We start from the raw sequence: 13,978 nt of genomic DNA, 5'->3' as shown, positions 1-13,978 counted from the left end.
CGAAGATGGTGGAGGTTTTGTACAAGCCTGCTTTAACTTGCCCTGACGTCACCTAGAAAGACACTAGATGGAAAGAAGCAGTGTTAGCTGATTGGCCCTTTCAAGTCTAAGTCTCATTGGTGATGAGCCTAATTTCAAAAATACATTTAGCAAGACTGTCTACATTCCCAGAGTTTTTTATTTAACATTGCAGAGGCACAAAGTGATTCTTTTCTTGTCCTGTTTGTTGTGAAAATGAACTAATAACTATAATAACTAATCCCAGGACAAAAAACATTATTTTGTAGAGGGTTCACCCTAACTTTTCAGTCTCTGTTTTCCCAGCGGACATCTCCACGATGTGTGATGTGGATGTGTCATCAGAGCCCACCAGTCCCACCCTTTATGGTGAGTCTTCAGACAAATACTACCATGTGGAGCGATGGCAGAAGCTTCGCACGGCTGTCCGTAAACTGGAATTCTGGGAAAATTTCAGCGCTGAGCTAATCGGGAGTGGCTTCTTCTCCAAAGTCTATAAGGTATTTCTTCTGCCCCCTCCACCCTTTCTGTTTTGCCTTGTCAGCCTGCAAATGCCATCAGACCCTGCTTTGTCCAAGCCACTAATTGGGACATTCTTGCCATTCTGTAATTGGCCCACCAGCTTCGGGGACCTTTGATTTTCTGTACTCAACCCCAGCTGAGACCTTACATAATTCTTCTGCTGGAACAGAGCTATTGGAAGAGCTATTTTTTTTATACATTTAGACTTTGCCCCTGATGAAATGAGTTAGAAAGAGGCCATGGGATTTGTGAGTGAGTCAAAGTCAGCACTTTGCCCAGAAAGAGTGTGCTCTCTGATTTTGGACTTTTGTTCCAGTTGAGTCAACTTAGAAAGCTAAGCTTGTTTGTGGTCAACCGTGTAAATCGTTCAAATAGCTCTCTGTGGCTTTGGAGATGCCAATGATGGAGTAAGACTATTACCTCTTAGAAAAAAATTGAAAGTATAAAACGTGCGTAAGTTTTGCTAATATAAAAACAAATAAAGATTAAAAAAGTCAATCACAGTACAGTTGTGATTGATAAACTATCCATAGATGCCTTTTTTGTACCAAACAGTGAGCAAGTGTTTTAATATTAGAAAATTGGGTATTTTAACATGACAGTCTATGGGGATTAACTCTCTTTTGGAGCAATCCTCAATGGCCATTAGAGGAACTGCAGTTTTTTGCACTTCTATATTTGCCTGATTCTTTTCAGCTGCTGGGATTACTCAGGCTACGTTCACACTGCAGGCGAAAGCGCATCAAATCCGACTTTTTTGACTATGCGACCCATATCCGATCATGGTATGACAGTGTGGACAGCACAAATCCGATATTTTCAAATCCGACCTGGGTCACTTTTGTATGTGGTACTGAATCCGATACATATCTGATGTTTTAGAAAGCGACTGCTGTTTGAATGGTTATGTCGCATTAAATCCGTCTTTTACGTCACTGACACAAGACAGACGCCAATTATCAGCGCCGGAGAAGCGCCCGAGAAGACATCGTGAACGCTTCCTGGCCATCCAGTGAAACTGTTGGGAAGACAACATTGGAGAAACGTGAACATTTTATTTGTACTGTATAATCTGCAGATTCTGACAGAAATCTGCAACTATCCTTTGAAGCGCTGCTCCTCTCTAAAACAGGCCATATGAAAATAACAAAATAACTTTATAACTTAAAGCAAAATTGGGAAACGTAAAGTCCAAAACAAGTCTTTATATTAAGGCCATCAGTCAAACAATACTGTTTGGTCTGGGTCTAAACAGAGTGCGTTGTGTGTGACGTCTTCTTTTGCGCATGCGTGGCGCTTTGAGGGTTCACACTAGAGCGCGTTTGCTGTCACATTTTATTTGTAGTGTGAACAAGCAGACAAAAAAAATCAGATTTGATCAAAAAATCGGAATTGAGCTTTAAGACCTGCAGTGTGAACGTAGCCTTGGTTTACTCACTTTGATTTAGTTGTGCTACTGTCATTATCTACTGATGTGTTTGGTTTTATGTATTATCCTTTTTGCTGATGTGAACATGTTGGCAGCTGTGGATAAGTTGTGCAGCGACAGCAGCTGTCACAGTATCCCCACTGTATCGCTTCTGGCCTCAGCATCTATAACCACCACTTCTTCCACTCCTGCTAACGGCCACCACTATCCTTTAGGTGATGCACAGGACCAATCGAAAAGTGATGGTAGTGAAGATCTACAAAAACGATGTGGACCAAGACAGCATTGTACGAGAGATCAGCCTGCTGCAGAAGCTCTCCCACCCCAACATTGTCAGGTAACAGCCCTCCCGTATCACCTGCATGCTGTACTCCTATTGTGGTGGTTAATCTAGCAGGCTCTGCTCTGCTCTGCTAAAAGCAAAAGGAAACGCTTGAGGATTTCCCTCCCAACACATGCAATCTCTCCTCTCTGTCTCACCAGGCTCTACACCCTCCCACTCATCACTCTTTTCTCCATCACAACTTCACAGTCTGTAAATTGGGTAGCAGGATTGATGGCAGTTGTAGTTATTGTGCAATGGCAATACCTTTACACATATTTATATTTAGTAGTACTAAACAGTTTTAAAGGGTTCACAGTGTTATGGTAATTTTGTTGACAATTACTGAAAAAATGGACTCCCAGGGCATCGTGTACAATAAACAAAGGCAGGCAAATATACAACACTTCCATATATGCACAAAATCCGAATATCTGTTTTCTCATCAGGAATATTTGTCAAAATGCACACCCACTCATCACTGTTATATAATAACCTTCATATGGTACCAGTTAAGTATTAATGTAATGCTTTTTTCCCCCTTGGGATTTCAAAATAAACAAACACGAGTATCCATTTTGCAAAAGTGAGGTAGGTTTGATGGGCTCCCTTGGGCTGCAGATTGCCAAATTAACATTAGATGAGCTGGAAGATGTCCTGGATTTGTTCACAGCTTTAACAGTGATTATATTTCCGAGTGGCCAAAAACAACCAGGCAATTCTAACTGGCAAACTTTGATAAGAAATCTGCTGTTTTTCTTTTGCTTATGGTAGTATAAAAAATGATGCTGGTGCATGGCCGTTGAAAGATACACAGAGCAGGGATTGTGAGCATAGTAGCAGAACTAAATATAATTGGTACATGTGATCTGAACTAACAAGAGGAAGAGAGAAAAATCACTTGTAGTCATTTAACTAGCTTTGTTTCTGAATATAAACTACTTCACTTGGAAGTTGGTAGTTTGGTAGCATGGTGTGTAGCCTTATGTATGTAAATGAGACCCTGGTGCTTTTATTTGCAGCAGTGGCATAAGGTGCAAAGCCAGGCAGACTTAATGTTTGCCTAAGCAATCGCACTTTAGCCATTTAGCAAGGTCAAAGTGGTAAGGTTATCAAAGAGTAGCTCATTATCGTACAGCCAGCTGTGATGACAGCAGTACCTTGCATGCACCGATCTGTGTAAGCTAAAGTCAAAAAGATATACGAGTGATATTTCTTGGAGTTATCAAAGACGTCGACCGTTTGTGTGAATCAATTAATAAACAGGGCCTTATTTTAATTGTTCCTAAATTTATTATGTAAGTTCAGTTAAGTTCATTTAAGGTCACTTTACAGATGGGCAGGACTGATCATGTACAAGCTGCCTAGTTCCTCCTAATGTTATAATTTTATTATTAGCCATAGCTGGTAATATACTTCTTACATGGCTTAATGGCTCATAGTTAAACAGTTAACATTTGTGCCTCCAGATTAACATTTATGACTGTTTAATACTTCAATGTTGTCGATACAGGGGCTTTACTGACCTTGTGAAATTAATTGAAGTGTACATTGGTGTAAACAACAACTACATGCTACTGATGAGGGGAGAGGCTGTGTGCATGTCTGTCTGTAGCTCTGCTGTTTGAAGTTGTGTGAAGGTGGCACTGTTGGTATCAGTATTGTTGCAAATGAGATTATCTACTCTACCTTACTATATACACTATCAAATCCATAAAGGAAAGGATATGGCATTCTTTATTTTCCTATTGATACCATGTTTTTTTGTATTTTCATCAAATTTGTTAACAGTTTCGGCTACAAACAAGATTCTAAAAATTTACCACCAAAAATCTTCTTGTAATGTAGACATTGTTCCCTCTGGTTTGAGTGGCATTTCCATAAACTTCCATACACTTTATTTCAATAACAAGACAAACAATTGATTAACACAGCTCTGCTTATTCCAGGTATTTGGGAATATGTGTGAAAGAAGACAAACTCTATCCAATCTTAGAGGTGAGTTCCACTCATTTTTCGCCTATTGTGAGTCATTGTTAAGGTGTATACCTGCAGGCTGGCTCTGTTAACACAACAAATAACACTGATATGAACTGAGAGTGATAATGAAATGGTGAAAGAGTTCATAGGTAACCAAACTGGGTTTGCTGCTATCACGCTGACAAATTACATCTCCTCAGTTTCTTGTTTCAAGAAGAAATTGATTATTGATTAAAAAAAATCTTTTCATTTTAGAATGAATAGCCATTTATTTTTATGGGATTTTTTTTTACTACGACATTTTATAGTATGCCATTGTTCTACACAGATAACAGGGCGGTGAAAGCAACAAAAGCCATGTACTGCCACAGTAATCTAAGAATTATTTTAAATGCTTGAAGACACAGTATCTATGTGGGCAACAATGTATGATAGCATGTTTTTATAACAAGTCTTCTTGACTGTCTAGAAAAGTTGGACTTCGCCACTGTTCTACACGTAGCTTTAGTGACAACTGCCTCGAGCCTTCCATCGTGTTTATTTTTTAAATAATATTTGAATAATTGGATATTTTGGTAAGGGCTGTAATGCCATCACTTGCTAGATAGCTTAGTTAGCAAGTTGATCTGCTATTCCCTGTAATATTATAGGTGATGTAAATTTTGACTAGCAAACAACAAAAATAGGCTTAAAAATAATTTAGCTTACAAAATAGAAGTAGTGGCTTCAGTGTTCGTGTCTTTGAGGATAACTGAACAACAACAAAAACAACACCTCAAAGCGACCATGCCGTAAATAAATATAATTTTAGGTCTTGATATAATTTACGTTGTTATACTCATTGAATTTTATATTTAATTACATTCATATAAATTGATAAAGACCAAAGCTAATTTTTGTATCAAACTTTATTTTTGCCATCAATCTGACCATTTTAACTTTTTAGCACGTCCAAATTTGCTTTCTCTCTTTCTTCTTATTTTACAGCTTAATACCTCCCCAAAAGAACTTTTAAATTTATTGTTAAAATTTTTATTAAAATAAAAAATGATTAAATAGAAAAAAAGTAAATTAAAAATGTGCTGCATAACAAGAAAGCTCTCCTTTTACATTGTCAAGTCAAGTCAAGAAAGCCTTTATTTGTCACATGCAAGTTGCCCTGCAGCGAAATGGGACCCCCCCCCCCCCAACCTTACATACACAACACAGACATCACATGGGGAGACAGGTCGGAGACCGGTAGTATTATGGAAAAACACTGAAATGTACAATACAATGGGCAAGACGAGGAGGGGAAAAAAAGAGACCTCTTCTCATGCATGAGAACAGAAAACAAAAAAAGAGCACATAAATGTCCACATCACAACATCATGAAACACGTGACAAGTAACAGGGGTGGGTAAGGGGTGGGAAGTAAGCCGATCCAGACACAGCCATTGGAATAAACTAATTTGTCTAATTTATTTTACAATAATGTGAAAATGATTTTATTTTTTGAAGACAGTTTCTTGTTACAAGAAAAACCTTTTAATAGAAAAAAGTGAAAAATAAATCTTCATGTATTTCCTGGATGTTTCAGTATGTAAACGGTGGCTGTCTGGAAGAGCTTCTGGCCAGGAAAGACGTTCCCTTGTGCTGGAGAGAGAAGGTGGACTTGGCCTGTGATATAAGCAGAGGAATGATCTACCTGCATTACAAAAACATTTATCACAGAGACCTCAATTCTAAGGTGAGGCACACAATTAAACTGATTTGCTTTGATTTGGATTGATTTGTTTGTTTTTGTTCATATTTTAACTGCACTTTTTTTTTTATTAATAAACTGCTCAGGTTAAATAATTTTCAGTCCAGAATAGAAACCTGTGATCTCCTAGTTTCAGTTAAATGAGCACACCCTGACATCCTTTCTAGGCCGCTCTGTAACAATCACGAGGCCTTGCTGAGAAGCTGGTGTGTAGGTATGCTTGTGTGCGTAGGTGCTGTCCCTCCTCCAGTTGCCAGGCTTCCCTGAAGAAGCAGTCAGTAATGCGGAGTCACAACATGATGACAGTCACTATTATCGTGTAAAGAGGTTGTTGCTATGTAAGTGCTGTTGCTGCACGTATAACTGCTGCTGGGACTCCCCCACCCTTACCCCACGCATGTTACCCTGAGGCTACTCTTTTGGCTCTGTCCTCGTGTTTTTTGTCAGGCTTTGTTGGATTTACGTCACAGAAACCTGATGGATGCATCCATGATGTTGGATCAACGTGGGAGAATTACAGGCTAGGCAACCACTGCTAACAGACCAATAGAGTAGCAGAAATCTTGAAACAGATGTTTAATGTCAAAAGTGATGATGAAAATGGCTAGCCTCTTTTTTTAATAAGCATTTCAGATGAATGATATTAGAGCAGATTATCTGTCATAGATGATTAAACAGTATAAACAACATATTATACTCAAATAAGTCATTTAAAAAAGTATTGCTGTATAAAATATCACAGGGTCACAAATGAGTCCACTTAAGGTCAACCTTAGGGTCACTCGAGGATTTCTGTGCAGTGTCTAATATGATGTTTGTGAGTCTGCTTTTATGTATTTTATACTGAGTGAGATGAGCTTTATGTTGCATTTAGTTTGTAATGGCTTTGGAGATTTAAGTTAGAAGACATTAAGATGACTTTAGCAGTTACCCTTAAGTGAATCCTTAGTATTGAAATGATCTGAGATATTTAGACCCTGTGTTGAATAAACACAGAATGCAATGAGAAAATGTACCATTTCAGGAAAATATTATTCATTTTGAATTCACTGGCAGCAGGACATCTCAAAAAAAGCTGAGCTGACCCCACTGCAGTCCAGACCTTTCACCATCACAAAACATCAAAATATGACAAAAACAATGCAAGACTGTTGAGCATCCTCTGTCAGACACGAATTGGACATCATTCCTCTCCCATAAGTCCATCAGCTGGTCTCTACAAATCCCAGACATTTACAGATTGGTGTTAAAAGAAAAACAGCTACACAGAAGTAAACACAGCCACGTGGCAACTTCTTTTTAGACATGTTGCTGTCATGAAATTGAAAATGAGCAGATGTTTTTCTAAAATGTTAAATATTTTATGCTTTTCATCTTCAGTTATGAGTAAAATATGGGTTTATGAGATTTCCAAATCATTGCATTCTCTTTTTTACACTTCATGCAGCGTCCAGACATTTTCAGAATTGGTTTTGTATTTTGTAGGCTTCCTGCTTTTTGCCCCATGAATGAAATGACCAGATAGGTGTGATTTACGTGAAAATGCTAATATATTGAGACGCACCGACAGTCATTTTGTTCTATTTCAAGCCAGTGGTGATACAGTTGTTGGGTACTTAATTCCACTGCCAATACCAACATTCAGTTCAAGTGTGAATTTAAAGTAAGAAAGGCCCCGAAGTCACGTCAGATGACTTAGCTAATAGTTACTTGTAATTATTAATCTAATTAACAAGTAATTTCATTACTAACATATTAATAAATAAATATAATTATTTACGTCTGAGATTAAATCAGAGAACTGTATGTGTGAGCTCTGAGCTGCTAGCATTAAAATAAGAAAAGTGTTTAGTAAGGTTATACTTCACATGAGAACTCTGTGCTGGCCACTAGAAAGACTGCAAGTTCATGGCAGTTTTGTGTACACTTTACAGACCAGGAAGTTCAGTTTATCTCTGTGTCTGAGTCATTTTTCCTTATGATTTGTTGACAACTTCCAAATTAAAAAATATCCACAAATATTTATGATATAAAACACATGTCGTTCAGCTTTATCTCAACTTAGGCCGCCTGGTCTGTGGTGAAAGAAGCATTTATTGAAATTAAGTTGCCAACTTGACAAATCCACTTAGGTTGGTAGATGTGTGCAGTTTGTGATGTCAGTGCTTCAGGATGTCCAAAAGGCCAGTTGCCTCCCAGATCCCCTGAACTAATCCAGTCTTTGTTAAAGTGTCTGTGAAAGTTACACTTGAATGAAAATTTTAGCTTTTTGAGTAGTTGGTCAGGTTCTTGTGTTACTGGGGATTTTCGACTTAAGTTCCCCAAATTGTTGCCTTGCTTGGCAGAGAGGTAAGGGGTTGTGGCTAAATTTAGAGCTGGAGTCTGGGACTGAAGTAGTTTTCCTCCACGTAATGTCACGTAATGACAGGCTGCTGGATGGAAATAGCTTCATGTGCAGTGGGAGCCAAATGGCAACTGTCACTTCCACACACGCCCAGCGAATCTTAAAAACAGAAGAAAATGGGTTTACATACATGCAGAGCAATGCATCAACGTTATACCTTTACATTGCAGACCTGCTGTTATTATGCAACAACAGCTCTGAGCTGCTCTTCCACTTCCTGCCTCTGATCACACTTTCTGCTCTCAGCCTCTAAACTCAAGTCTAGCAGGGTTTGTCTTTTTCCACAGTTTGCTGGTCTTATTAACATCTAAATATGAAGGAACCAGTCAGTGTGATGGAGGCTGGCCTTTGGCACACTGAATCTCTGGTCGGTCAGTTATTTAGTCGGCTGAAAAGGTGCTGCCAGCAGATCCTTTTGAATCTATTGACAAGTGAAGAGACTGTTTGTGACTGTGTGGCAGTGATTCCAGGAAACACATGCATTACACACAATAGAAGCCCAAACAAAGACTAAAGACGGTGGAAAAAACAAGTGGTTGATGGTCCTGGTTGTTCAGCCTTACACTGCCCTCTGCTGGGACAAACATCCCATTGCAGTCCTGCTCCTCAGTGTCCTCCTCGTGTATCTGTAGAACTGCCTGATCCGGGTGACGTCTCGGGGACGAGAGGCTCTGGTGACAGACTTCGGCCTGGCCAGGGAGGTGGTGGAGCTGCCAGTGAAAGACACCGGCAGGAAACTCTCTCTGGTGGGCTCGGCTTTCTGGATGGCCCCCGAAATGCTCCGAGGAGAGCCATATGACCGCAAGGTAACAGTCCTGTTTCTCGTATCAGCATGTGTTACACACAATAAGTATTTTTGCTGTTTTTTAGCATTACATTTTTTCTTATATGTCAGACAGTGTATTTATTAAGATGATACAATAAAGTAATGCAGCACATTGTGGGAAGCTGCATCTTTAATGTAAAATGGCAAAAGTCAGATTTATTTATTTTATTCTTTGAAGTATTTTCTGATATGTTTTTTATGTTCTAAGAGGAAGACAAAAAAAACCCCAATATGTTTGATGTCTGACTTATTCCAGGTGGATGTTTTCTCCTTTGGCATTGTGCTCTGTGAAATCCTGGCCAGGATCCCTGCTGACCCTGAAATACTCCCGAGAACACAGGTAGAGCTCACTGTACCACAGCAAAGACTGTGTGCTGCTGACGTGTAACGTGAATATTCACATGTGAGAGTTAGCTATTGCCCACTTTTACTAGTTAACTAGTTAAAAAGATGTCTAAACAACCCTGAGACTTGCTGAAAAAGTAGAAGAATGGAATGTCTCCAATTTAAAATGTGGATGGAGTGGATGTGTGGCTATCTGCTCACTGCTAACCATGGAGCTAATGTATTTAAAAAGAGTGTGTTAAATTAAATCGATGCGTTTAAGTTAGCTCAAACATGGTCCATGACGCGTTGACTCATGGGCTTACCGACTTTATAGATATGTGACTGGAAGTGTGGTTGTGACAGTGACGTCTTTTAAAGCTGATGATTGGCTGAGCAGTGTAGTGCTTGGGGTTTGTGATTAACTCAAGCCAAGCTGTGAAAGATACAAACTGATGTAATTTTAGCACAACTTAGCTGACAGAACATTTTTGTATGCGCAGTGAAATATTTCTTGTTATGACACATGGACTGTTGATGTTGATGTGTTTCAGGACTACGGGCTGGATGTGAAAGCTTTCAGGGAACTGGTGACAGACTGCCCACAGCGCCTCCTGGAGTTGGCAGCCAGCTGTTGTATGGTATGTGGATCAGAGGAGATGGAAGACCTGAAAATGCTTGAAGTAAAAGTCATGATATACATTTATACTTTGAAATATTTCGTATGTTTTTCAAGTCATAAAAGGACGTCTTGCTTAGGGAGACTTTGCTTTATTTTGACTCAAAATAAATTCAAATTGAGGAGCTGATGAAAAATTGTGGATTTTCTCTTCCTGTTGTTTCCCTGTGTGCTATATTTCCATTTATTCCACAAGTTTGGAGCATTTTGCGGCACTTCAGTTTTCTGCTGTTTCTAGTGGGGACTGAGTTTCCAGCAGGTAGAATGTACTTTGGCAGGCTGCGTGATCCTCCACACTTCGGGAGTTCAGCTGCTGCCAGCAAGCTTAGTTCCAGCTATTCTGTCTTATGCTTTTGTCTCAGGAGCCAGGTTGCTGTGCTCTCTATCATTTTGCTGGCAAGCTTGATTTTGTTAGCAGGCTTTTACAACTCTCACTGGTTTGGGAATGAGATTATTCCTGTTGATCAATTTGTTGTCAGTGTGGACAGCCAGGTGCTCATACTCCTCCACCACATCAACTTCCTGCCCCAGCACAGACACCACTCATTCAGCCATCCTCTTTCTTTTGAAGCCGGCGATTCCTCCCTGACCACTCCAAAAAGTCATCCTTTTTGTACTGAGGCTGTGGTGTGTGGTGCTAGAGGCAGCAGAGGGCTGAAACTCGACATGTTAAAGAAACTTTCAGCTCATTTGCTGCCTCCAGGCTGCACCCTGGCTGTCTGTAACCAGTGATTTCTTCAGTCCACTTATTTTGCTCTGCTCGAGTTTGCCCTCCAGTCTCTTCTTTTAGGAAACCTTGTGATCGCTACAACAATCACATCAGCAAAAAGCCTCCAAGTGTCAGACATGACAGTTCTTAATACTAAGCTGTGAATATTAGGGCCTCTGTACTTTCCACCAAGGTTTTCTTATAAGTTGTGAAGCTCACCTGTTTTTCTTAATTTCCTCTCTCCCAATCTAAGGTGGAGTCCTTCCGACGGCCAGCATTCACAGAGCTGTTGGATGATTTAGGAGAGGTTGCTGAGACCCTGGAACTTCCTCCCAAATCTGACGTGGATACGAGCTGAGCAGCGGATCAGGGAAGCCCAGCATTAGGACCGCAGACTGTGGGATTACTATTGCTCACTGTCTGGACAGGAAGCAGGACAGATGTGAATTAAAAAAATAAAAATTAAAAAAAAATATGGAAGTTTTTGTGGCATCAACTCTTCTCCTCTGAGGTGCTGCAGACATTCAGATCTAGATGTTTTTTCAGGGCAGTGGATGTTCCCGACTTGCCATGGACACTTTGATTTGACCCAGCAGTGTTCACATGATTATTAGTTCAACTTGTACTGTTATTGGTCTTGACTAAAAGGGCCCTCTCCTCCCACTCGACTCTGGTGTTTGTGATTTGTTTGTAACCGACGGCGCAGACCAAATCAGGCCTGTTGATATATTTTCCTCTTGTCTACTCTGCCTTTGTCGTTCCAGTAGGAAATGAGAAAGCTCTGCTCTCTATTAGGCTTTCAATAGTGACATAACTTCATACACAACGAGGATCAAAAATAGCCGTGGAAACATGATTTTAGGTTTGATTTTGAGAGTTGGTTTCATGTTAACAATTTATAGGCACGCTTACGAGTCAGTATGAGTCTAAGATATTTATTTTCATGAAAAAGTTCTTTTTATCGTATACCGAAAACTTCAAACATATCCCCTTTTTCTAGCAACAAGACTTTTTTTAAGCTTCTGGATTGTCAGGTGATTTTACAAAACAAAAAATTCCTATTTTGTTGTTATTTTGTGCAGTTACTCTGAGCTGAATGTGTGTATGTAAATAGTCAAGCTTTTCTCATTTTATTTTTTAAATCTGGCACCTTTTATGGGGTTTGACAGGGTCCATAATCTTTTCAGTTTAATCTGTTCTGGTTTTGTGTGTGGTCTCAAAAACTTTTAGGCAGCTACACTACCAACTCTTTTGGTTTCTTATCCTTTAAAAAATATGTTTTCTGCCTTTTTTGATGAAAAATAAAACTTTTATTTCTTGTTTAGCAGTATAGCTTTCTAGATTTGAAAGTATAAATATTCATCTGCTTTCAGAAGTTTCTGATTGATCCTTCCAGTATGGGAAACAAATGGAACCATTTTCATTTGAACTACTTAAATAAACATGGAAAATAAACTTTACTTGTGTCTTGTGGTCCCTCTCATTTGCTCCGCCTCTCCGTGTATGTACATGAAGCAATGCCTTTATTGAAGGGAGATTCTGTCATACTCTATAAGGAAGGATGATGAGGCTGATCTAGCAGAGCTGTTTCACTTTCCTTTAATGAAAAGTGTGAAGAGGTTGGCTGCAGTTCTGATGGGGATGCAGCAGAGGGTGCACATGAGCTAGAACTCAATGAATGGACCTAAAATCAGCTCAGTTTAGAAGAAAAAGCCCACATTTGATTTTAGCCGTCTTAAGTACAGAATTCTAATAAAGCTCAAGGTGCTGTGACATCCCAATTATTGCCTGATTCAGTCCTGGACTGGTATTTGTAGTTGTTTAGTCCTGTGAAAAGCTAAACACGCCCTGTATCGATAGATTGTAGAATAACAAAATTCACAAGAGTTCCCACCCTCTAGAGTTGGAAGTCACCATACTCTGACACCACTGCCAACAACAGTCCTATAACTTACAAAACATTACTCTAGAAGCTGATCTGAGGTCAGTTTGCTGGGACATCCACTCCTGGGATGAATGTGTGTCAACACACAGCTGAATAGTCCAAACCAAACCGTCAAAACAAAACTGCTTTCACAGAGGTGCTCACACTTGCTCACGTTCAATTCATCAAGTGCATTTGATTAGAAGGACCTGGCTGCTACTTACCCACTTAATTTCCATGGAAACAGAAAGGCTGTTCTTAGTTTCACATAGAGATATATAAGCAATTCTGTGTGACTGTGTGTTTTGCATGTATCCTTGTGCATCTTTGTTTTCCCTGTTGTTGAAGATAGACTTTTTAATACTTTATAGGCAAAGAAAAACAATAGGAAAAAAGAAACAAACTCTTCCTCTAATGCCCTGTGTTGCTATGCATCTGTGATGTGCGGTGTATTCTTGGACTAACTTTCTGATAAATGTCTTCTGATGGCCACTGTCACATGCTGAGAACAGCCTGTAGTTTATTTGTTGAACAGAGGAGCCTGGTACGAGGATAGACTGATAAATGCAACACCGATGAGTCAGCTGGAACAGGAACCAGAGGGGAGCCTTTAATGGGAATATGATGTAAAACAGTATCCGTCTAGCCTTGAAAAGTGGAATGAAGTCACTGTCCAAGTTTCCCCTGGCTGTTGCAAAGCCTGAATGGTTTTCCCCCATTAATGTTCCTTTGCAGATTACACTGTCAGAGTGCAGCAAGTACAGGAGCAGTGAAGTCGAGGCAAAAGGGTTCTAAGTTTGAAGGCCTTAAGATAAGAGATAAGATAAGATAAGATAGAACTTTATTAATCCCTCGGGTGGGTTCCTCTGGGAAATTCGACTTCCAAAAAAAGCACAGCAACGACCGAAGTTACAGTTACAGAATTGTTATATATATACACACACACACACACACACACACACACACACACACACACACACACACACACACACACACACACACACACACACACACACACATATAAATACAGAGACAAATATAAATAAAATATACAAAGGGGATAAATAGAATAAATAGGAATAAAAAATAAAAATACA

The 13,978-nt window shown here is 39.5% G+C and overlaps 1 protein-coding gene across 3 annotated transcripts in view; it reads left to right on the top strand.

The window, feature by feature from the left end:
* LOC113033701 (dual specificity testis-specific protein kinase 1) overlaps positions 1-12,417 on the top strand; it is a 36,058-nt gene extending 23,641 nt beyond the window's left edge. For all 3 annotated transcript variants that reach the window (XM_080308860.1, XM_026187752.2, XM_026187753.2), the window contains 8 exons: positions 325-518; positions 2,185-2,306; positions 4,241-4,289; positions 5,851-6,000; positions 9,052-9,225; positions 9,502-9,585; positions 10,124-10,210; positions 11,211-12,417. In XM_080308860.1, the coding sequence (XP_080164986.1) occupies positions 325-518; positions 2,185-2,306; positions 4,241-4,289; positions 5,851-6,000; positions 9,052-9,225; positions 9,502-9,585; positions 10,124-10,210; positions 11,211-11,315 (965 nt within the window). In that variant the 3' untranslated portion in view covers positions 11,316-12,417. The remainder of the gene's footprint in view (positions 1-324; positions 519-2,184; positions 2,307-4,240; positions 4,290-5,850; positions 6,001-9,051; positions 9,226-9,501; positions 9,586-10,123; positions 10,211-11,210) is intronic.
* The last annotated feature ends 1,561 nt before the right edge of the window (positions 12,418-13,978 follow it).

The sequence above is a fragment of the Astatotilapia calliptera genome, chromosome 12 (genome assembly GCF_964374335.1).
Source record: "Astatotilapia calliptera chromosome 12, fAstCal68.1, whole genome shotgun sequence".
Taxonomy (NCBI): Eukaryota; Metazoa; Chordata; class Actinopteri; order Cichliformes; family Cichlidae; genus Astatotilapia; species Astatotilapia calliptera.
Note: the sequence above shows the minus strand (reverse complement) of the source record. Positions and strands in the feature narration are given on the sequence as shown.